General features: G+C 38.7%; 1 protein-coding gene across 9 annotated transcripts in view; it reads left to right on the top strand.

Moving 5' to 3' along the window:
- Positions 1–22,880, top strand: part of NEO1 (neogenin 1) — a 199,056-nt gene that overhangs the window by 91,349 nt on the left and 84,827 nt on the right. For 6 of the 9 annotated variants that reach the window (XM_014530453.1, XM_014530445.1, XM_014530447.1 and 3 more), the window contains exon 8: positions 19,609–19,828. In XM_014530453.1, coding sequence (XP_014385939.1) covers positions 19,609–19,828 — 220 coding nt within the window. The remainder of the gene's footprint in view (positions 1–19,608; positions 19,829–22,880) is intronic. The other 3 variants (XM_014530454.1, XM_014530451.1, XM_014530448.1) reach the window with 1 other exon arrangement.

Raw genomic sequence — 22,880 nt, 5'->3', positions numbered from 1 at the left:
TTTTAAAATGTTATCACATTAGTATACTTCTTGTATACTGTGCCTTCCCTCAAGTATATTCTTTGGACTATAATTTCTATTTTCTTGGACTTGTTGTTTTTAATTTATTTTGCTAGAGTATGCTTTATAGTAAATTTCTGAAAAAGATTGTATGAGAAGTAAATTTTCAAGACTGCATATCTGAAAATATTATATTTGCTCTCATAGAAAGTTTTATTATCTTTTAGCATACTTATAGAAATGTTTTGCTTGTTCATTTATAGATAATGAACTATTATTATAGATAATGCCTATTTTATTCTCTGTAAGCTTTTGGAACTTTTATCTTTAAATTTTGCTGTTTTATGGTATGGGTTTCTTTCTTTCTCCATCCCAATTCATATTGTCCAGCATGGATTAGTTTGTTTGTTTGTTTATGGAATAGTCCCTTAAAAAAGAGATGTACATCTGTTTAGGTCCAGCCAAATTTTATGATGTTATGTATTGCTCTTGCTCCTTGTTCTGTTATCTCTTATTAGAGGCCCGGTGCACAAAATTCGTGCGGGGGGTGGGGGATGTCCCTCAACCTGGCCGGCACCCTCTCCAATCTGGGATCCCTCTCACAATTCGGTACTGCTGGCTCCTAACCGCTCACCTGCCTGCCAGCCTGATAGCTCCCTAACTGCTCCCCTGCCAGCCTGATTCATGCCTAACTGCTCCCCTGCCGGCCCGATCGGCCACAACCACCCTCCCCTGCCAGCCCAATCGGCCACTACCGACCTCCCCTGCTGGCCCGATCCCCCACAACTGCCCTCCCCTGCCGCAACCTGCTTCCTCCGTGCGAGGCAGCGGAGATGCCGGACCGGCCTCCTCCACGCTGCGCGGAGCTGTGGGACCCCCAGGCCTCACCACACTGAGCGGCCACCGGGCCCCGCCTCCACTGTGCATGCAGCCATCTTGTGGCGGTGTCACACAAGGGTGCGAGGACCACCTAGGCTTTTATTAGTATAGATTTGACTTTTCCTTTACATGCTACTTCTTGTCTTTGAGTGTTTTGTTCTGGCAAAATAACTTTCTAGTCCACTAATTTTACCTTTATTTGGGTCCAGTTTGCTTTTATGGCCATATTTTAAGTAAGCATTTGGTTTTAGAAGTTTTAGACTTATGGAAAAGTTATGAAGATAGCTACAGAGGGGATTATTGTTAATATTGTTAACACCTATTAGTATGACACATTTGTAACAGTTAATTAAATAACATTAATTTTTTTATTAACTAAAGTCCATACTGTATTCAGATTTCTTTAGTTTTTATTTATTTTATTACTTTTACTTTTTTGTTAATCCTCACTAGAGGATGTTTTTTTTTCATTTATTTTTAGAGAGAGTGGAAGGAGGGGAGAAGGAGGCAGAGAGGGAGGGAGGGAGGGAGGGGGAGAGAGAGAGAGAGAGAGAGAGAGAGAGAGAGAGAGAGAGAAACATCGATGTGAGAGAAACACATTGATTAGTTGCCTCTCGCTCCCGCCCCGACCAGGGCTGGGGATTGAACCTACAAACCAGGTATGTACCCTTGACCAGTAATTGAACCTATGACCCTTCAGTGTGTGGGCCAATGCTCTAACCACTGAGCCATGCCAGCCAGGGCCAGATTTCCTTAGTTTTTAATTCAATGTCCTTTTTCTGTTCCAGGATACTATCCAGAATACCACATTACATTTAGTTATTACAGCTCATTAGGCTCCTCTTGGCTGTGACAGTTTCTCAGACTCCTTGTTTTGGATGACCTGGGAACTGGTTATGTATTTTTTAGAATGTCCTCCATTTAAGATTTGTCTGATATTTTTCTCATGATTGTACTGGGAATATGGATTCTTTTGGAGGAGGATTTCCATTCTCATTGCATCATACTAAGAGTATATATTTATCAACATGACTAATCACTGTGGATGTTGACCCTGGTTACCTCGCTGAGGTCGTGCTTCTCAGGCGTCTCTGCAGTAGCATCCTTTTTTTCCTTTTCCATACTGTACACTTTGGCAGTCACTGCACACACCCACACTTAAAGAGCTGGGAGTTAGAATCCACCTCTTTATGGACAGGGTATCTACACAAACTTTAGGATTCTTCTGCATGGGAGATTTATATGTTCTCCCTCATTTATTCATTTATTCAGTCATTTGCTAACGTTTTCTTAAGGATCTTTACATCTGTGTTCATGAGATATTTTGGTTTGCTGGTAATGTCTGTCTGGTTTTGATAATAGGATAATGCTTTCTTTATAAAATGACATAGAAACTGTTCCATTTTCTTGAGGAAATTGTAGAGCTGCTATGTCTCCTGGAATTGGTAGAGTGGCTTTGTGCAGTAGGTGTCCTATAGGGCCCAGTGGCTCAGACTCCCCAGTCACCCAAGCCGAGCACTCTAGGTGTGCCCCTGTGTGGGCTCTGTGCACAGTTTTGTTGTAGTTGAGCTTTGACTCTTGTTGGTGTCACTGGGAGGAATTGGCCTCCAGGCCAGTAAACTGTGAGGACCAGCTGTGACTATAGTGGAAAAGCTGCTATGCCAGAGACATCCCTGTGGAGCAGGACTTGCTTCAGTGCCACTTTGGTGCTCACTGAGTCTTCCCCTTGAGTGTATCGCTTGTGGATGTGTGGAGGTGTAATCTGGTATGGTCTGAAGCTGTCCACTAGGTGCACTGACTCGGGCTTTCCAGGAGGTGCAAAGTCAGCCACTGTGTTTGGCTTAGAAGTGCCCAGATGAGGCTGCTACAGGTGTTGGTGTTGGGCCTCTTATTGATAGGTATGGGTCACACTGAGTTCAGCTGCTGCTGCTTAGAGAAATTTTAAGAAAGTCTAACTCTAAGGCCTAAGCCAGGACAGGCCTTTCATATGAAAAAGCCCCTGCAAACAGCTTGGGTGGGGCTGCAAGTTCAATGTTGCGGGGTCTCAGGGAATAACCAGGGCAGAGGGAATAGTATGAGCCAGGCTGATGGAAACAGATATGGCTGCCAATCATCTCTGCAGTGGGGAGGTATCAGCATAGGAACAATGACCCCTGCGAGCACCCCTGTATGGGAAAAAGCCATCCCCGAGTTCCAGCCCTGATGCCAGTGACAATCTGCTTCCTCTCTGTATGTCCCTGGGTCCCCTCAACCCACAGCCCCAGAGCTGGAGCTCAGAGGGAGCAAGTCCGTGTATATCTGTGTGCCAGTCCTTTAAGAAGAACTGCCTGGGAGTCCAGCAGCCTCCATGTCGCTCAGCCACAATCACCACTGGTTTTTATAGCCTGAAGTTATGGGGGCTTCTCTTCCTAGCTCTGGAACCCTGGGTTGGAGGTCTGGTGTGGGGTTAGGACCCCTTGCTACTCACTGAAGGCCTCTGCAGTGGCGATATCCCTCCCAATGAAAAAAAACCACCACACATAGCTATTGGAACAGCCCATTCCGTGCCTCCGCCCCTCCTACCTGTCTCAGTGTGGTTTATTCTTTACTTCTCTAGTTGTAGGACTTCCATTCAGCGAGATTTCAGTGATTCTGAATGATGGTTGTTCTCTATTTTAGTTGTAATTTTGATGTGGTTGTGGGAGGTGGTAAGTACCAAAGTTTACGCTGCCATCTTGGTTTGCCTCGGTTCACATTAATTAATGCTAATATAATCACTGTTATCACAGCTCTACACAAGTAGAACATTCTTATTAGATAACTCTTTACAAACTGGATATAATTAATTTTCAACAGTGTTATATGTGAGAAATTGGATAACCTATGGATTATTTCTAGCTCAGTATGTCTCTTTAATGTGATAGAGATGCCATTAATTATTTTAATCTTTGATTATAATGACTAATATTAATAGCATTTTTATGAGCCTGGCCAGTGTGGCTCAGTTGGAGCGTCATCCTGTGCATCAAAGGGTCACGGTTTCAATTCCCAGTCAGGGCACATACCCAGGTTGCTGGTTCAATCCCCAATCTGGGCACGTGTGGGAAGCCACCGATCAATGTTTCTCTCTCACATAGATGTTTCTCTCTCTCTCTCTAAGGTCAATGGAAACATATCCTTGGGTGAGGATTTTTTTTTTTTTTAAAGCATCGTTATGTATGTTTTAGCCACTTCGTTTTAAGAGTTTATAGAAAGGTTTTGAAACTATATTATAAAGGAAACAGAAGAAAGAAGTGGAAAATTTTATCAAAAGAAGAGAACTGCACTCAAATACTTGAAAGTAGTCTGGCAATTAAGAATGTGCTATTTAAAAAGTATTGAAAGCTCTTTATAGGATGGGCCTTTGAAAAAACTTTATTTTGAAATAATTTTAGAATTAATGGAGTGTTACAAAAATAGTGCATTGAATTCCTGTAGAATACTCTTCACCCAACTTCATTGTAATGTTAACATCTTATATAACTGTGATACAGTAAGCAAAACTAAGTAATTGATGTTAATTAACTATAAACTCCTAACTTTATTCTGATTTCACCAGTTTTTCCACTAACGTCCTTTTGTTTGCCTAGGATCTGGTTTTGGTTCCCACATTGCATTCATTCATTCATTTGTTCATTCATTTATTGTAAAAAAATATTTTTATTGATTTTAGAGAGGAAGGGAGAGAGAGAAATAGAAATATCAATTATGAGAGAGAATCACTGATTAGCTGCTTCCTGCACACCTCCTACCAGGGATTGAGCTGCAACCCGGGCATGTGCTCTGACCCAGAATAAAACTGTGACCTCTGGTTCATAGGTTGACACACTCAACCACTGAACCATGCTGGCCAAGCCCATACGCCATTTTCAGCACATCTATATCAGGGGTGATATTAATGTATTATTATTTGGTAATGTCAACTTGATCACATGATTATGGTGGTATCTTTCAGATTTCTTTATTGTAAAGTTAGGATTTTTCTCTTTGTAATTAGTATTTTAGGAGATACACCTTGAAGATGTGCAGATATCTTGTCTTTCTTAAATTTTGCAGGTGAAGCTTTTTAACTACTCAGTTTTTATTATAGAACAATTTAGGTAGTTAATCTTTTTTATTATTATTGCTAGGACCTAACTAGATAGCAATATTTATAAGTCTTCTCTGCTTCTGTTTAGTTTATCCAGACAGGGATGCTTCAATTTTCTGCCTAGTGATAGAAATAGAAAGCCTTGGTTGCCAGTCTTCTGGAACTCGTTGAGGAGGGAGATCAGGAGTTTCATATATAGGGTGTCCCAAAATATGTATACATACACTTTCAATCATTATAAAGGTAGTGTTTATTTAAAATACACTTGATTTTCAAAATTGAGCTATCAGCTGTTACAGTGTATATACAAAGAGAGAGAGAGAGAGAGAAATAGAAATAGAGAGAGAAACATTGATGTGAGAAAGAAACATTAATTGGTTGCCTCCCATATGCATCCTGACCAGGGATTGAACCCACAGGAGTATTGGATGACTTTTCAACCAACGGAACCACCTGGCCAGGGCAGGAGTTTTATATTTTAGTATGTGGTTTTAATCCCTCCCTGTTGGTCACCTCTGAGCCCAGAACCTGCCTGACTTAGTTTCTCCTGAGTGTAAACCTCCTGTCTCCAGTGGTGAGGTGGAGGTTAATAGCTCCTATTTCCACTACCATAATTTTACAATGGAGAGATCTGGAAAACACCACCTTGACCATATCATCCCTGTCTCCTGAAGTGCTGCCAGTTTCTCATGGTCAGTTGGTTTGAGTCTCATCTTTCTGTCCCTTTTGAGGCACTTAGATTGTCTCTGTTCCATTAATTAATTTGCTTTTCTTCTGTCCACATTTTTCATATATTTTGGGTTAGAATTACAGATATCTCTTAGCTTTGTCTAAATTCCTATTTCTTGTCCTGCTATTGTTTGCTAGTATTTATAAAATGGTGAACACAGAATGTATTGGCCCTGTGTCCTAAAATTGAGGCCAAAGTAGCCTTTTAGATTATTTTGCATCATCTCTCAAGCTTTCAGATACACAATCCTTTGGCTCAGCATTTTCACTTTTAGGACTACATCTTACAGAAATATTTACACATGTGCATGCACAAAGGCACTTGTATAGGGAAGTTTCCAGAACCAATGCCTGTAGTAGCCAAAATAAATAAATGATGAAAACAGTCTAAATGTAAGTAATAATAAGGGAATGATTAAATAAATTGTGATATAGTTGCATAATGGAGTAGTATGCAGCAATTGGGAATAATGAGGTTTGTTTATACACACTGACAAGGAAACTCTTAAAGACATTAATACATAATTCAACAGTTTTCAAAGCAACATGTTTGGTATCACTCCATTCTTATATCTATGTGTATATATAAGTGCATCATTGAAAAGGAAAATATTTGCAAGAATGTACACCAAACTTAACAGTGGTATTTTGGAAATGATGAAAAGTGGAACTTTAGTCCTTTTCCTTTATATACTTCTGTATTGTATAACTTACTTTTATAACAAGCTTATTACATTTGGATTTTAAAATCAAATATGAAATAGACTGCTTACAGAAGTAGTTGAGCAGTGACTGGAGGTTTTCAGGCAGAGGTTCTTTAAAGGAGCTCTCTGCTAGACACTATCTCAGGTATCATTTAGTGCAGGATTGCCCAAACTGGATTAGTTTGGGGATAAAGAGATTGCATGATTAATTAAGAATGAGAAATGCCAGGTTAACAAACTCAACAGGTTTTTCTCCTGTAGAATTGTCCAGAGTCTTTAACATGCTAATAAGCATGGCAGATCTCCACAATCTGCCAAATAGGATTTCTCTCTCTCTCTCTCTCTCTCTCTCTCTCTCTCTCTTTTTCTTTTCTTTTTTTTTTTTTTTTGAACTTGTGAAGTTTTTATTAAATCCACAGAAGTAAAAACCGTATTGTGAGGGGCTGGGAAATGGGGCTACCAAGGAGTGGGAGACAGACCACCAGAGGGGAAGAGCAGGGGGGTGATAGGACACATCCAGGCTGAGCTGACTCTGGGGCCCAGCTTCAGGGGCCATCACCAGGGCCACTGGACAGTTCCTGGAAGCTCAGGCCAGCACCAGGCAGGCTCAGTGGTGGGGGCTCCACCAACTCAGCAGAGAACTTGGTGTCACTAAAGGCCTCATTTGAGTCTCAAAGAAGCACTGCAGGCCAATGATTGATTGTACATTTGCCTTGTCCTCCGTCAGCTTGTTGAACTGTTTGAACATTTGGCCTACATTCTGGGTTAACTCTTGAGGGGAGATGTAGGGGGGTGACAACTTCTCCTGGAGGTGGGTGTGGATCAGGGGGTCAGGTCCAATATGCCACCAGGCTGATCCACAGAAAAGCTGGAGTCGGTGGCCAGTTGGTGCAGGGGCTGGCGCTCTCTCGCTCTCTCGCGCGCTCTCTCTCTCTCTCTCTCTCTCTCTCTCTCTCTCTCTCTCTCATCTGTTAACATCTCCCAAAAGAAGTGCTTTTTGGAATTGTCCTTTTGTTCACATGGTTTTTATGTTGAGAGCTGCTGTGAGAGTTCCTGGGAAGTACCAGTTTAGTAAATTCCCTCACATAAAGCATGGAAGGATAGACATTTCCCCAACACACTTTCTTACCCTTTGAAAGAATTCAGAAGAGTTTGAAAGAAATTTTAAAACTGATTTTCAAAGGAAGATTATGAAAAGGGAATACAATTAGTATTTCAAAAGAAAGCTTAAATGTGCCTACTAAGTGGGTGTCAAATTAAGATAATTGGATCCACTTAACCAAGGGCAGCATGCCCAGCACAGAAATTAATAATGTCTACCTAGAAAAGGTTAAACACAGGATTATAAAATACTAAAGGTGACACTTTATCAGTCACTAGTCTAATGTATCATTAAAACTGGAGCCATCAACCACAGTGTAGCTGAATTTTGAAAGTGATTTCTTAGAAAAATGAAGAATACCACTGATGATTTGCTCAAGTAACATAAAGGAGAAGCAATCCCTCTTCAGGATCTCACATGAATGACTTCAGTTAGTCCCACTCAGAGCCTGTTGAGGTCTTGAGGTTTCCGTGAAAGCGCCAGTGTGAAGCCCTGCCAAGTGTTTGAGCAGCAGGTAAAAGCTAACAGTGTTTTTGATGTTAAGACTTTGAAAGTGTTATACCTTTTCTGACTTTTGAGTTGCCTTTGACTTGGGTAAGATTTACTTGGTCTTTATTGCTCTAAACATAATAGCAGTGTGAACATTGGTACAGAATCCAAAAGGTCCATTTTTGTTCAGTAACCAGGCAAACCTAGGGCACAGCATGTCCTAGAAATAAGACTGGAAAGCTAGATGGTACCAGTCTGTGGAGGATCTTCAACACTGTGCAGAGGGGTTTAGACTTTATTCTGTAGGTAGTTTTAGGGAATGATACGATCAAATCTTTTATTTTGAGGAGTGAACTCAAGTGTCAGAAGGGAAAGAAACCAGCATAACTAATATAATTAAAATCTTTTTTTTTTTTTTAAGAAACAAAGACTTTTACTACATTTGGCCTAGAGAGCTGTATAATTCACTTATGCCTTGGGTCCTTTGATGACTAATTGCATTTGTAAGTAATTTCTGGACAGTTTAATTTTGTGAAGACTTCAGATAGGTTGATCTATTTTTTTAAGCTCGGGTATTTTGAACAACAGATATGTAGTTATTAATATCTAGAAAAATCACAAGGATAATGTAAAATATAATAAATAGCAATAACTGTGAAGTCAGGAAGTATCTTCTCATACTTTAATCAATTTGGGACTTTTAGTTAAAATCAACAAAAGGAACCCAGTTAGAGAGTGGCCCAGATACATTAAAAGTTGTGTTGGCCACCCTAGCCAGTTTGGCTAAGTGGATAGAGCACCAGCCCTGCAGATTGAAGGGCCAAGGGTTCAATTCCAATCAAGGGCACTATCTCAGTTGCAGGCTTGATTCCAGCTTGGTCCCAGCCCTGGCTCTGTTGGGGCTTGTGTGGGAGGCAACCAATCGATGTGTCTTTCTCACATCGATGTTTCCGTCTCTCCCCCTCCCACTCTCTCTAAAAATCAATGGGAAAAAATATATCCTTAGGTGAGGATTAACAAGCAAAAGTTGGGTCATCCAACTTTGGGAAAAGTACATTTCTCAGGTACTAACCAAGATCTGGACTTGCACAACTCACATTTCATATTTATGCCTTGAGTGGCCTCCTTCGTTAGTATTAAACCTGAGGTCAGGATACAAGTATTATAAATCTTCATATTATTGAAGTAATAATATGACTGCCATATATTCAATAGACTATTAGATGAAAACAAAACATGAACATAAAATATTTTTTAAAAGAAGGGATAATAAACAGAAACTATAACATTAAATAAGATGATAGAATTAAGGGCAAACATAGTTTTAAAGTAAATGTTAAAGTGATGAAATAAGCTATTTTTAAAAATCTCAGACTATATTCAAATATATATTAGAAACAACTTAAATATCAATAGAACACTTATTCAGTGCATTATTAGAATATGTAGCCATCAAAATGATATAAGAATCCTATATACTATATATGCATAAGTTTGGGTATATACATAGAAAACATCTGAAAGCTATTAATAATGCCCCCCCCCCAACACACACACACACACACACACACACACACACCCCCTGTGGAGTAGAACTGAAGGTTGAGAAAAGAGAGACTTAACTCTTTATAGCCTCATGCCAACCACCTAATATTTTTAGCTCCAAGTTTCCTTAGCTGGGGAGTACAGGTAATTTTAGTATCCTAGAAATATATATCTACATATACACATGGGTTTTGTTTTAAGGATTTTTAAATAGAAGAAATATATACATTGTTCTGCACTTTGACTTCTTAAAATGTTTCTCATATTTGCTTTATCATTTTCTCTCTATCTCTTTTTATGTATTTTTTCCTTGACCCATTTGAGAGTATACTGCAGACATCATACACTTTACCCTTCAATACTATATCTGTACTTCATAAGAACAAGCATACTAGGTACAGTTATCAAATTCAGGAACTTAGCATTGATATCAGTACTCGTGTCTACAGTCCCTTTCCAGTTTCATTTGTTCAATTGTTTGTTTGTTTGTTTATTACAGTTTCTAGTTCAGGATCATGTGTTACTTTATCATGACTCTTTAGCCTCTCTTTGTCTTTTCTAGTATTAATGTATTTGAAGAATATAGGACAGTTAAAGCATAGAACATCCTTTACTTTGGCCTTTCCCAATATTTCTTTATGTTTAAATTCAAGTTATGTAGTGTGGGTTGAAATACTATGAGTGATGTCGCATCCAGACTCACAGAACATCCTTTTGTGCCTTATTGGTAATGTTCACTCTGATCACTTAGGACAGATGTGGCCAGTCACTGTGTAATTATTGTTTTTCCTTTGCAGTTAGTGGTTAATTTGTGAGGAGAAATTTTTGAGACCATGTTGATATTCTATTTCTCATCAAACCTGCCCCACCTAGATTAGCACCCTTTGATGATTCTTATCTGAAAAACATTTTTACTGTGATGTTTACAAAATTGTAATTTTCTAACTACATCATTTTTTGTGTATTAATTAGTTGTCATTCTACTGTAAAGAGTTTGCCCTTTATCAGTGTAGAATAAATGCTGTTTTCCTCTGGCAAATAAATAAATGAGTTCAGCAAGAATCAGTGTTAGTATATGAAAATCATTTATACTTCTGTATACTTGTAGTGAATAATCTGAGACTGATATTAAGAAAATTTCATTTATAATAGCATCAAAAAGCATAAAATACTTAGGAATAAAGTTAACAGAAGGAGTGCAAAACTCATGCACAGAAAACTAAAACATTTTTAAAGATATTAAAGATTTGACTAATAAATGGAGACAATTCATGTTCATCAGTTGAAAGACTTAATACATTCCCACCAATATTTCAGTTTTTCCACATCCTTACTAACACTTAATATTGTGTATCCTATTTGACTATAACCATTCTAGAGGGTATGTAGTGGTATCTCTGTAGTTTATTTATTTGTTTGTTTTTATTGATTTCAGAGAGGAAAGGAGAGAGAGAATCATTGATTGACTGCCTCCTGCACACCTCACACTGGAGATCAAGCTGCAACCTGGGCATGTGCCCTGACAGGAATCAAACCATGACCTACTGGTTCATAGGTCAATGCTCAGCCACTGAGCCACACTGGCTGGGCTCCCTATAGTTTTAATTCACATTTCCCTAATGACTATTGATGTTGAGCACATTTTCATGTGTTTATTAGCCATTTGTATGTTTTCTTTGGTGAAATGACTGACTGTTTAAGTCTTGCCCATTTTTAAATTATTTGCTTTATTGATTTATAAAAGTTAATTACGTATTCTGGTTCTGAATATATAGTCTAAATTATATATTCAAGTCATTTATCAGATATACTAGAGGCCCGGTGCACAAAATTCGTGCACGGGGGTGGGGGGTGTCCCTCAGCCCAGCCTGCACCCTCTCCAATCTGGGACATCCCTTTCACAATCTGGGACTGCCGGCTCCCAACCGCTCACCTGCCTGCCTGCCTGATCGGCGCCTAACTGCTCCCCTGCCGGCCCGATCGCCCCCAACTGCCCTCCCCTGCCGGCCTGGTTGCCCCTAACTGCCCTCCCCTGCAGGCCTGGTCCCCCTAACTGCCCTACCCTGCCAACCTGTTCGCCCCCAACTGCCCTCCCCTGCAGGCCTTGTCCCTCCCAACTACCCTCCCCTGCAGGCCTGGTCCCCCTAACTGTCCTCCTCTGCCGGCCTGGTCACCCCCAACTGCCCTCCTCTGCTGGTCATTTTGTGGTGGCCATCTTGTGTCCACATGGGGGTGGCCATCTTGTGTGTTGGAGTGATGGTCAATTTGCTTATTACCTCTTTATTATTTAGGATAATTTGGAAATATTTTCTACTTATCAATTAGTTGCGCTTTTCTTAAAATGTGTAAGTCTTTTTGGTTTTTGTTATTTTTTAAAATTTGCTGTTATTTATTCTTTAATATTTCTATGACCCCCTCCACCGCACTCCTGCCCCCTCCCCAGGTCTTCACAGCACTATTGTCTGTGTCCATGGGTTATGCATATATGCATGTAAGTTAAATGCATAAGTTTTATTTTGAATATAATTCAGTGTATCAATTTTTTTCTTTTACATCTTTTGCATTTGTTGTCATGTGTAAGAATACTGTTCTAACCCAAGGCACAAAGACTTTCTCCTGTACTTCCTTCCATTAAGTTTGTGTGCCATTTTGAGTTAATTTTTGTGCATGGTGTTAAGTGAGGACCTAAGTTCATTACTTTGCATATGGATACATCGTTGTACCAGCACCAGTTGTTAAAAAAACTGTTCTTCAGACATTGAAATTTCTTGACACTTTGGCCAAAAACCAGTTAACCATAAACATAGGAATTTATTTCTAGACTTTTATCTTCCATTGATCTGTATGCCTATCATATGCCAATCTTAGACTGTCTTGATTACTGGAGCTTTATAGTAAGCTTTGAAATTGGGTAATGTAACTCTTTTCTTCTTTTTCAGAATTGTTTTGGCTATTTAGGTCTTTTGTTTTCCTATTATATTTAAGAGGAGCTTGTCATCTTAGTAGTCATTGTCTTCTAATCCGGGAACATTTATTTATTTAGATTTTTATGTAGATATTCTTTAATTTCTCTCAGCAATGTATTGTAGTTTTCAGAGTACAAATCTTACACTTCTTTTGTTAGATTTATTTGTAAGTATTTTATTCTTTTTTGATGCTATTATAATCTCATTTTTGGATTTTTTATTCCTAATATATAGAAATACAGTTGGTTTTTGTATATTGACCTTGTACCATATGGCCTTGCTAAACTTATTTATTGGTTTTAGATGTTTTTTTCTCCCCCTGTACATTCACTAGGATTTTCTACACAGATAACTGTGTCATCTACAAATAAAAACAGTGCTGCTTCTCTCTTTTTTAATCTTTATCACTCTCTTTTTCCTGCCTTCTTGCACTGGCTAGGACTTCCAGTACAATGCTTAATATAAGAAATGAGAGCTAATTTCCTTGTCTTGTTTCTAACCTTAGGGGAAAAGCATTAGGTATAATGTTCACTGTAGATGTTTTTTTACTTCTATTCCTAGTTTATTAAGTTTTTAATCATAAATAGGTGTTTGGTTTTTGTCATCTATTGAGATGATCAGTAGTTGCTTTTTTTGCATCTATTGAGATGATCAGTAGTTGCTTTTTTTCTCTTAATGTGTAGTTTTAAATTGATTTTTGGATGTTCAACTAGTCTTGAATTCCTATGGTAAGATCTACTTGATTGTGGTGTATAAGCCTTTTAACATGTTACCAAATATGGTTTGCTAATATTATGTTAAGGATTTTGTGTCTGTGTTGATGATGGATATTGATTTTTAGTTTTCTTTTCTTGCAATATCTGTCTGGCTTTTATTACAAAGTAATACTGGCCTCACAGAATGAGTTGGAAGTGTTTTTCCTCTATTTTCTGAAAGAGTTGTGAAGGATTAGTATTATTTCTTTTTAAAAATATTTGAAAGCCATTCACCAATGAAGCCACCTGGGCTTAGACTTTTCTTTATGGGAACATTTTTCTTAGTAATTAAATTTCTCTATATATTATAGTTTTGAACAGATTTCTCTTTCTTCTTGAGTACATTTTTTTTTGTCTTTCTGAGAAAGTTTTTGTTTCCTCTAAGTTGTCTAATTTATTGGCATAAATTTGTTTATAATATTCCCTTATAATTTTTTAATATATGGTTGGTAATATTGTCTCCTCTTTGATTCTTGAATTTTGTAACTTATGTCTTCTCTTAATTTTTAGTCAGTCTCGTATATTTTTTTAATAACTTGGCTAAAATTTAAATTTTTCCCCAGCTTTATTGAGGCATAATTGACACATAAATGGTAATATATTTAAATTAGACACATGATGATTTGATGTATATATACATTGTGAAAGGAGTCATACAATCAAGTTAATTAACAGCCCTTTACTTCACAATTACCTTTTTCTGTGTGTAAGAGAACACTTAAGAAATACTCTTTGATAAAGTGTGAGCTTAGGTAATATATGTGAGACTTCTCTTCTGATAAAGGTATTTAAATTTCCCTCTAAGCACAGATTTAGGTACATCTCATAATTTTTAATATGTTGTATTTTCATTCAATTAAAATATTTTAAAGTTTTTTCTTGTGATTTCTTCTTTGACCTTGGGTTATTCAGGTGTGGATTCTTTGATTTCCAAATATTTGGGGTTTTCCCAGATTTCTGTTGTTAAATGCATATGCATGTATAATTGTTATATTCAAAGAAGAAATATACAATTCAGTGATAATAGTTGGAGATATTAATATCCCACTCTTAAAAACTGCTAAAACACTTAGAAAAAGTTAAGAGTATCGATGACTTGAACAACTCTTGTCAACCAGCTTGACCTAACTGACATTATAGAATCTCCTCCCAACAGCTACAGGTATAGATTCTTTTCAGGCACATATTGTATGGAACCATCTCCAGGATAGGCCATAAGATGGGACACAAAACAAGTCTTAATAAACTTAAAAAGACTGAAGTTATACAAAGTATGTTTCTGACCACAGCAGAATTAAGTGAGATATCCACAGCAGGCCCCTTCTTTGGGGGTAGAGGGGGTTGCTTTCCCTTGCTATAAAAGTGGTAAATCGCTCAAGTCCAGAGTCCTTCTCCTGTAACAACTTACTGCATGTGTAAGTATCCATCCTGGGCCTTTGCATGGCCTTCATGGGACTTGGGGGCATGGAGAACTCACAAAACAAACAAGAGGCACTGGCTGCTGCCATTGCCCTGAGTAATAAAGTCCTTTGTCTCTGCCGAAGACTTATGCCTTTGCCAGTACCCATAGTAATAACTGTCATGTTAACACATAAAGTAAAATCTCAGACCCTGCATAGTTCCTGATTATTTCCTTTTCTTTTTTAAACACATTTTAATAGCTGCTCTGAGGTCTTTGTTAAATGTAATATCTGAGGACTCTCCAAGACATTTTTACTGACTGCCTTTTTTTACTCCCTGAGTATGGGCCACACTTTTTTTTGTTTGTTTTTTTTTTTTTTTTTGCATGTCTCTTAATTTTTTTGTTGGATATTGGATACTTTTATATAATATATCATAGCACCTGGGCAGTTGTTCTTTTTTGTTTGTGTAGTAGCTGGCCTGGGCTAAGTCTGTGACATCTTCCCCCACAATGTGCAACTACTGATGTTTCTGCTTAGCTTGCCTAGTTTTCTAGGGGTAACCCCTGTGTTTGTATACATTCGTGTGTAGCCAAATGTCAGTCAGAAATTGTGTTCAAGTAGCTCAAGACAGTATGCCTTCCATTCAGCTGATGGATCTGTGTGTGGTTTGGGGAATGCATTAAAAACTCAGGTCACTGTTTAGGCTTCCTAGGCTTTTGCTTTCTGCCAGGTTCTCTCACTCCCTCCAAACATATACATAGGTTCTACCGGCCAAGGATGTGTGGGTGGCTTGGGCCTGCTCCTGTCTCTGCTGCACAGACACATGGCTTTCAATTACCTGGATTATATGAAGAGCTTATTAAGCCTTCTTACCACTTTTTCACCTCACCAAACTCCCTATTAAATCTCCAATTAGTCTATCATCCATTGCCCCCCAACCACCACCACCCCCTGCAAATTACAACCCCAGGCTAGCAGAGCCAACCAGTCCTATTTACTTGCCACTTGAACTAATAATGCTCTATATCATATGAGTCCCCTCTGGCAGTATCAGCAAAGCCACTGGTTTCCAAGACCTGCCTTATTCTGGTTGAAGACAGGTCCTAGTTTTTGACAGTGTTTTGTCCAGTTTTATAGTTGCCAAAAAGGGAAGAGGGGGCCCAGCTGGTGTGGCTCAGTGGTTGAGCATTGACCTATAGGAGGTCACAGTTCCATTTTGGTCAGGGAACATGCCCAGGTTGGGTGCAGCCAATCGATGATTCTCTTTCATCATTGATGTTTCTATCTTATTCCTCCCTCTCTCTGAAATCAATTTAAAAAAAGGATTTGTTGACTTCCTCAAACCAATCTACATAATCGTGCCATTGAACCTGGTATAACTTAGCTGCCCATTTGATTCTCTGGGGTTACATAAGACTGTTTCCTTTACATGCTCAGCCAGACATGGAATATCAACAGTTGACCTAATCTGGGGATAAGTGGGTATTGAACATGAGCACTGCAGTAAACATGGATTTTTCCCCCCATGGCTAATTAGGAATCATTTATGGTGACCCAGTATTATTTATACTTTCCTGTATAACTGATAAATTATAACATCATTATAAAAATATTATTTGTATATACTTTGTACCAGCTAAAAAGATTAGAATATTGCTTTATGTAATGAGATTCTAGAAACAGTGGTCACCACTGCACTAACATCCTCCCTGAATTTTCTTCCATTTATTCAATAAATATACATTTATTATTTAAAATATACAGAGGCATGAAACAGATACAGATTTTATCTTCAAGGAACTTACAGGTTAGTGCAAGTGATACAATGTGAACATGAAAAAATATAAGTGGGAAATGCAGGATGCCATTAAAGAATTACACATGTGTGCTATACAAGTTCAGGAAGCTAATCCCTGAGTCATTTCTATTATCACCCATTATGTACTTCCAACACCTAGTCCTCCCTACTTACATTCCCTTCCTAGTTGCATTTATACCTAATATTCTAGTGTTTGTTGCCATTTAGATTTGTTGTGGTAGTGATGTGTGCTTCCATATGTACTTTTCTTACTTATAATCATCTCGTTCATATCAGCCTGGGATGTGGGTAGGGAGGCTAAGTGACTGGCCCAGTTTTATATTATTAGGGAGTGGCAGAGTCAACTTTTGAACATAAGGTCTTTGTACTCAAAATCTTAGTCTAATATGATCTATTGCAGCGGTTGCCAACCAGTGGTCCGCGGACCACTGATGGTCCGTGAGATCCGAAAGGTTGGCGACAGCTGATCTATTGCCTCTCATTACAAACTTCCTCTCTTCTTCAGCCAGCAGATAGTTGGGAAAATTTAGCTTGGTGAGTTGGGTCAGACTTGGAGGCAGCTTTGTGTGTTTCTGGACAGGCACAGAAACGAGGCAGCAAAGCAGGACTGTGTTCAAGCCACTCTTTGAGCCATTCTTAAGGGTTTAGTGACTTTAAATTTTACAAACAGCTGTAGGACATTTACACTATGGAATACTATGCAGCTGTAAAAAAGGGATCTCCTACCATTTGAGACAGCATGGATGGACCTGGAAAATATTATGCACTGAGGAAGACAAATATCATATAATCTCACTTATTTGTGGAATCTAATGAACAAAATGACTTGACCAACAAAATAAGACCCAAAGCAGGGGGGCATGGAACAGACTGACATACCTCGACATGGGGTTGGAGGGATGAGAAGAGATAAACGAAAGAACTTACATGCATAGCCCATGGACACAGGCAATAGGGCAGTGAAGACCTGGGGGGTGGGAGGAATGGGAGGTATCTGTAATACTATCAATAATAAAATATATTTTAAAATGAAAAAAATTAAAAACTAAAAATAAAAAGTTTACAAAAATCAGAGATTCGCATTTCCAATTTCTTTTTATACATTTCTCTTGTAGAGGTTGGATCATTCCTTTAGACACATGTTCAAAACCAAATTGACCATCTCTCCCTCAATTTGTTGTCTCTTTCTCTGTTAATGACACCTAAACACCCATTCTCCTACACTGGAAACCCAGGGGTCCTTTTTAACTAAAGGAGTTCATCTTGGTCCCCTCACCCCAGTCGTGCTCATGCTGGCTTTTTTTAAACTGTCACCCAACTTCTAATCCTGTCATTGCCATTTCGCCTGATAGGATTGTTTGTGGGAATAAACTAATAAAGTATATGAAAAAGAACTCTGACAGCTGTGAGTGAGAGGTATTTATGTCCTTTGAGGCAGCACATCTGTTGAAATAAAAGGGATAAGGATGAGGCCATTCAGACCTGACTTGTACCAGTGAAGTGTGGACTTGTATCTGAACTACGACCTCATAGTCTTACATGTTGATAGCACTCCACACTCTTAAAATTCCTCAGAAGGAGAGGAAAAGGAACCAGTGAGAGAAAATAATTGATTTACCATAGGTGACATAATTAGTAAGTGGCACAGCCAGGACTAGAACTCCTAATGGCTAAATCACAACCTCTTAAATTAAAAACCAGGATTGGTTTTAGCACTTTAGCACTTAGTCTGTGTGACCTATGATGAACAAGTGAGCTCGTTTAAATGTCAGTCTCTGCATATAAGGTAGAAGTATATATGATAGCACCTATTTCTAGAGTTGTTGTCAGAATTGGATGAGTCATATAAAGATCTAGAGTGCTGTGTAGAAAGTGTTCAGTAAATGATAGCCACTGGATTACTCTTCCCCCCTCTTCACCTACCTAGAGACTTTAGGTTGCTCTTCCTCTGCCTTTTCCCTTTGAGAATTTATTCTCTCTGGCATATTTATTTAGACTGCCTCACTTTAGAATTTCTTGAAGTTCACAGACATTTCCAAGGGGTTGTTGCTACATATACCATTTCATTGAAATAAGACTGGGTTAAGAATTTTCATGTTTTCCTCTCTGCTTCTTAATTTCCTCATTAAGGTTATGACACAATTCTAATGAACTCCTTTAGTTAAAAATTGTGAGATTAAACTTATGCTTTCTGACCCCAAGTTAAAGGACGTTTTAGGTTCAATATTAGGAATAAACTTGTAAAATCAGAAGTGTCCACAAGACTGCCTCAGGAGGTAATAAAGTTACCCACGACTATAGGTATACAAACAGAGCTTTTGACTGGCAGAACTTTGACTTTCCACTGCTCCATCTAGGCCATCCATTGTAATATACACTGCAGTGAGAACTGTAAGAAAGAGATTAGCTTCCTACATATTGCATTTTTGTGGCTTTGGAATTTTTGGTTCATGATTTTATACTGTCATAGTTAAATGAATCAGTAAGATAGCAAATGAACTATAATTTAGCGAACTGATGAAAATTGTCAAACTTCCCTGTGTATGCCAAGTTTAATATTAGAATAAAGTTGAAATTGTGGCTCTTGAATCTCTGCAGAGCTAAGACACACACAGCTCTGTAGTGAGGTCACAGTAGCCTGGAGCCTATGTTGAATATAACTAGGCTCATGCATACTGCACACATTAGTCCACATTCTGATAAAGTAGAAAATATTGAGGTTTTATCATATATGAGGCTTTTACATGCAAAGTTGGACAGATGCTGCCTGCTGCTTTCAGGTTAAATAAAATTACTTGGGCACTGCTGTGTCCTTCTGTGAGATGTTTATTCTCAACTTTCACCCTCCCTTGCCCACAACCATTATAGTGACCAAAACGTCTGCCTGCTCAACAGTGACGTGTCTTAAATAGCGCCCATTAGTTTTCAGTAATTCCCCCTGGCCTGCATGTCAGACTTCAGTTTAATGGCCTTTTTTATGTTTATTCATTTTATTTTATTTCCCATCGTGGTTTTGTTTATTTCTTTTTTGTTTTTTGTTTTTTCTGTTCTCTTTTTTAAAACCGTCGTGGTTTGCCCTTCATATTCCCCAATGTTTGCACATGACAAGATGTTGCCATCCCAACATTGCCTCCCACTTCACTGACCAGTGCCACTACTGACCATCTAGCACCAGCTACATCGGGACCACTGCCTTCAGCACCTCGGGATGTCGTGGCCTCTCTGGTCTCTACCCGCTTCATCAAATTGACATGGCGGACACCTGCATCAGATCCTCATGGAGACAATCTTACCTACTCTGTCTTCTATACCAAGGAGGGGATTACTAGGTAAGTGCCCATATGTTTGAAGCCCGTTGGATACATCTTGGTCCCTTCAGCCAGTCGTGCTCACCCTGGCTCTTTGTTGTGCAGGATCTGTACCAATTTTCAGTCTAGAAAATATGATCACTGTGATGCATCTTTCCTAATTTTAGGTCATTAGAAATAAATTCCCAAACAGACTGAAGTCCTAGTACTCTTTCCTGCCTTTCTGCATGACTTGTGGAGAGGGTAAATAGATTTATTGAGGTTGAAGTATTAAAATGTAACCAGGGCTACCCTTTGCTCTTAAGATTCAGTCAGCGCAGCCTAATAAGATAGGGCTTATTTAGAACTTTCAGATTTTAGAAATTAAGGTAGACTTATTAAAGTAATCTGAAGGAACATTTGCCTGCACCGTTATGTGTATGTGGGCTACTGAACTTCAGGGGGTCTCCTTGATGACACAAGAGTAATTAGAGATTAATTTTCCTAAAAACAGCATTTTCATTAAATTCCTCTCCATCTCCACCCCTTTCAGGACCTCACAATGCCTCTCCAATTAGGCCCAGAATCCCCAGGCTACTTTACTCCAGTCTAGCTGTAGTCTAGCTGTCCATGCCTATTTTTCTTCCCTCCCCCGTTGAACTCATTTTCTAGTGGCACTAGTCTAGTTCTCATCACTGTGTAGCCTTTTTCCCCAATCTAATCTCTTCATTCACACATCCCCTTCTTCCCTCCTTCTTAGCTAAAGCTAAGTTAAGTTCATCCTTCTAGGCCCAGGTGAAGCCCCATGATCCCTCATAAAGCTTCCTCTACCCTTGTCAGCACACAGAGCATTTATCTTACATATGTGTTTGTACCACTCCTACTGGCACTTATGATAACACATGATCTTGTGCTGCCATAAGTTACTCTTCTGTTATTTTATGTGCATTAGTGTTGTTTTCCCAGTCTGATTATAAATTTCGGGAGGAACCATGCCATTTGCTAAATACGTGTTCCTAACATTGCTGAGTAGATTCCTCCATTGCACTGTTACTTCGCCCCAGAATATGAAAGCTAAAATGTTTGTTTTGATTAGGGCCTTAACATATGAAATAAAGCTTGTATTGCTACTAGGGTGCTGACATTTGATATATATTGTCTTTAATACCAGACAGGCAAATTCAGCAAGTACAGGAACCTTAATCAAGTGATTTAATACTCTTGAGCAGTACATGTGACATAATTTAGCCAGATAGATGGAGCCGTTCATAGGGTAATGTTTATCTGAACACTGCACTGGATGTTTTGGGAATTACAAAGATAAGGAAACATAGTCCTTGACACAAAAAGGCAAGACATTACTACCAAACAGCATGTATGTTAAAAAGTCTTCAATCGGCTTTCAAATCTCATTACAAATTTCATAGGATTTCACAGGAGGAAGAAAGCATTAGCTCCTCAGAACAGCAAGCTTGCTTACACTGCAGGACCTTGTTATTTGTGAGGAAAGTGCATTTTCTGGCTCTTGTCTGTCACCCTCAGATGACACCTGCTCAGGCTTCAGTGAACCCACCTAGCTTAGCCTCTCAGTCACTCTCCCACTATGCTCTACTGGAGCCACCTTGTTCCCAAGCCAATTATTACATTTTTCAGGAAACTTTGCAAACCTGATGACATGGATTGGTAGCTTGAAATTGGACATGGCAGAAGTATTTACAGTGACAAGTGCTACAAACCAGAGCTGACTGTTAAACATTTACTCCAGAACACCACTGCTATCACATCAACCTGTTTTATTTCTTTGCTTTTGTTTTAAAACATGTAACACTCTGAAATTTTCTTTTTTATTAATGTATTTATTGTGTCTGGCCAGCACCTAGAACAGAGCCTGGCATATAGTAGCACTAAATAAATTAATCTCAGTGGAGAAATAATAATTATCCAAGAAGTTATGTTGAAATAATTAACTCTATTTGCTGGAAAGAATAAAAGTTCCATCTCTGTCTTCTATCATGTATAACAACAAATTGCAGATGGGTCAAGAGAATAACTTCACAGACTTACAAACCTACTTCCTGCATTGGAAAAAATCTACCACCAGATGGCACTATGTGCCTTAGTCATTAGCTAAATTCTGTTGGGTTTCCGAGTTTTAAAGAATTCTTGCTCTGCCTTTTCAGCTGCGAAATGTTTCCCTCCCTCCCCCCATTGCCTTTAATGTAAACAGCAGCACTTTTCTGATACTAGCTACTAAATGGAGAATACAGAGTAAGTTATTCCAGAAATGAATAGCACTTTGGCATTCTTTCACTTCAAAGCCTTAGGTATCTGTTAGTCTAGTCCAGGAGTTGGCAAACTATGGACCCTGGGCCAAATTAGACTTGTTATTTTAATGTCCCAAAAACTAAAAATAGTTTTTATCTTTTCAAATGGTTTCATTGTAATAGGTTATATAACTACATATTCTCCATTTTCCCTCTTGGCCTATATATATTTAAGAAATATTTGGCCCTTTAAGAAAAAATTTGCCACCCTGATCTCCCTTTTTTCATTTAATACATGAGTAAACTGAGGCCAAGAAAGAATTAGTGACTTGGCTGTGGTCCCCTAGCAAGCTAGTGGTGTTGCCAGAACTAGAGCTGGAGCTCCTAACTTGTAGCCCAGTACCATCTTAATAAAGGTGTACCTTATTCTTTCTGTTTGACTCTTAGCTAGCACATTCTAATCTAAGTCCCACTGTATTATCACACATTTATGACTCACCCTGGGTCTTGTCCTGAAGCATTTTTCTTGACAGACACTTGGTTCTGGAACCTCAGACCCATCTAGTGTTTAGAAGCCTTTTCAGGTGCTGGGTATTTCATCTTAGAGACTGTAACTATTACTCACTTTGTTTTATTATAGTTCTTCTTTTGAAACTTTTCTAGGTTTATAGTGCCCTTCACTCATTTCTCCCATTTTTTCCCTTTCACATCGAACAAAGATATACATAATATCATTACTATACAGTATTTGCATATCAGAAGGCAAATCTCCATTCATTCAACACACCTTTGTGATGCTGCTTCTGTGTATGAGCATTCTGCTGAGTGCT

The sequence above is a fragment of the Myotis brandtii genome, unplaced genomic scaffold (assembly GCF_000412655.1).
Source record: "Myotis brandtii unplaced genomic scaffold, ASM41265v1 scaffold74, whole genome shotgun sequence".
In the NCBI taxonomy this organism is placed as follows: domain Eukaryota; kingdom Metazoa; phylum Chordata; class Mammalia; order Chiroptera; family Vespertilionidae; genus Myotis; species Myotis brandtii.
This window is presented reverse-complemented; position numbering and strand designations above follow the sequence as displayed.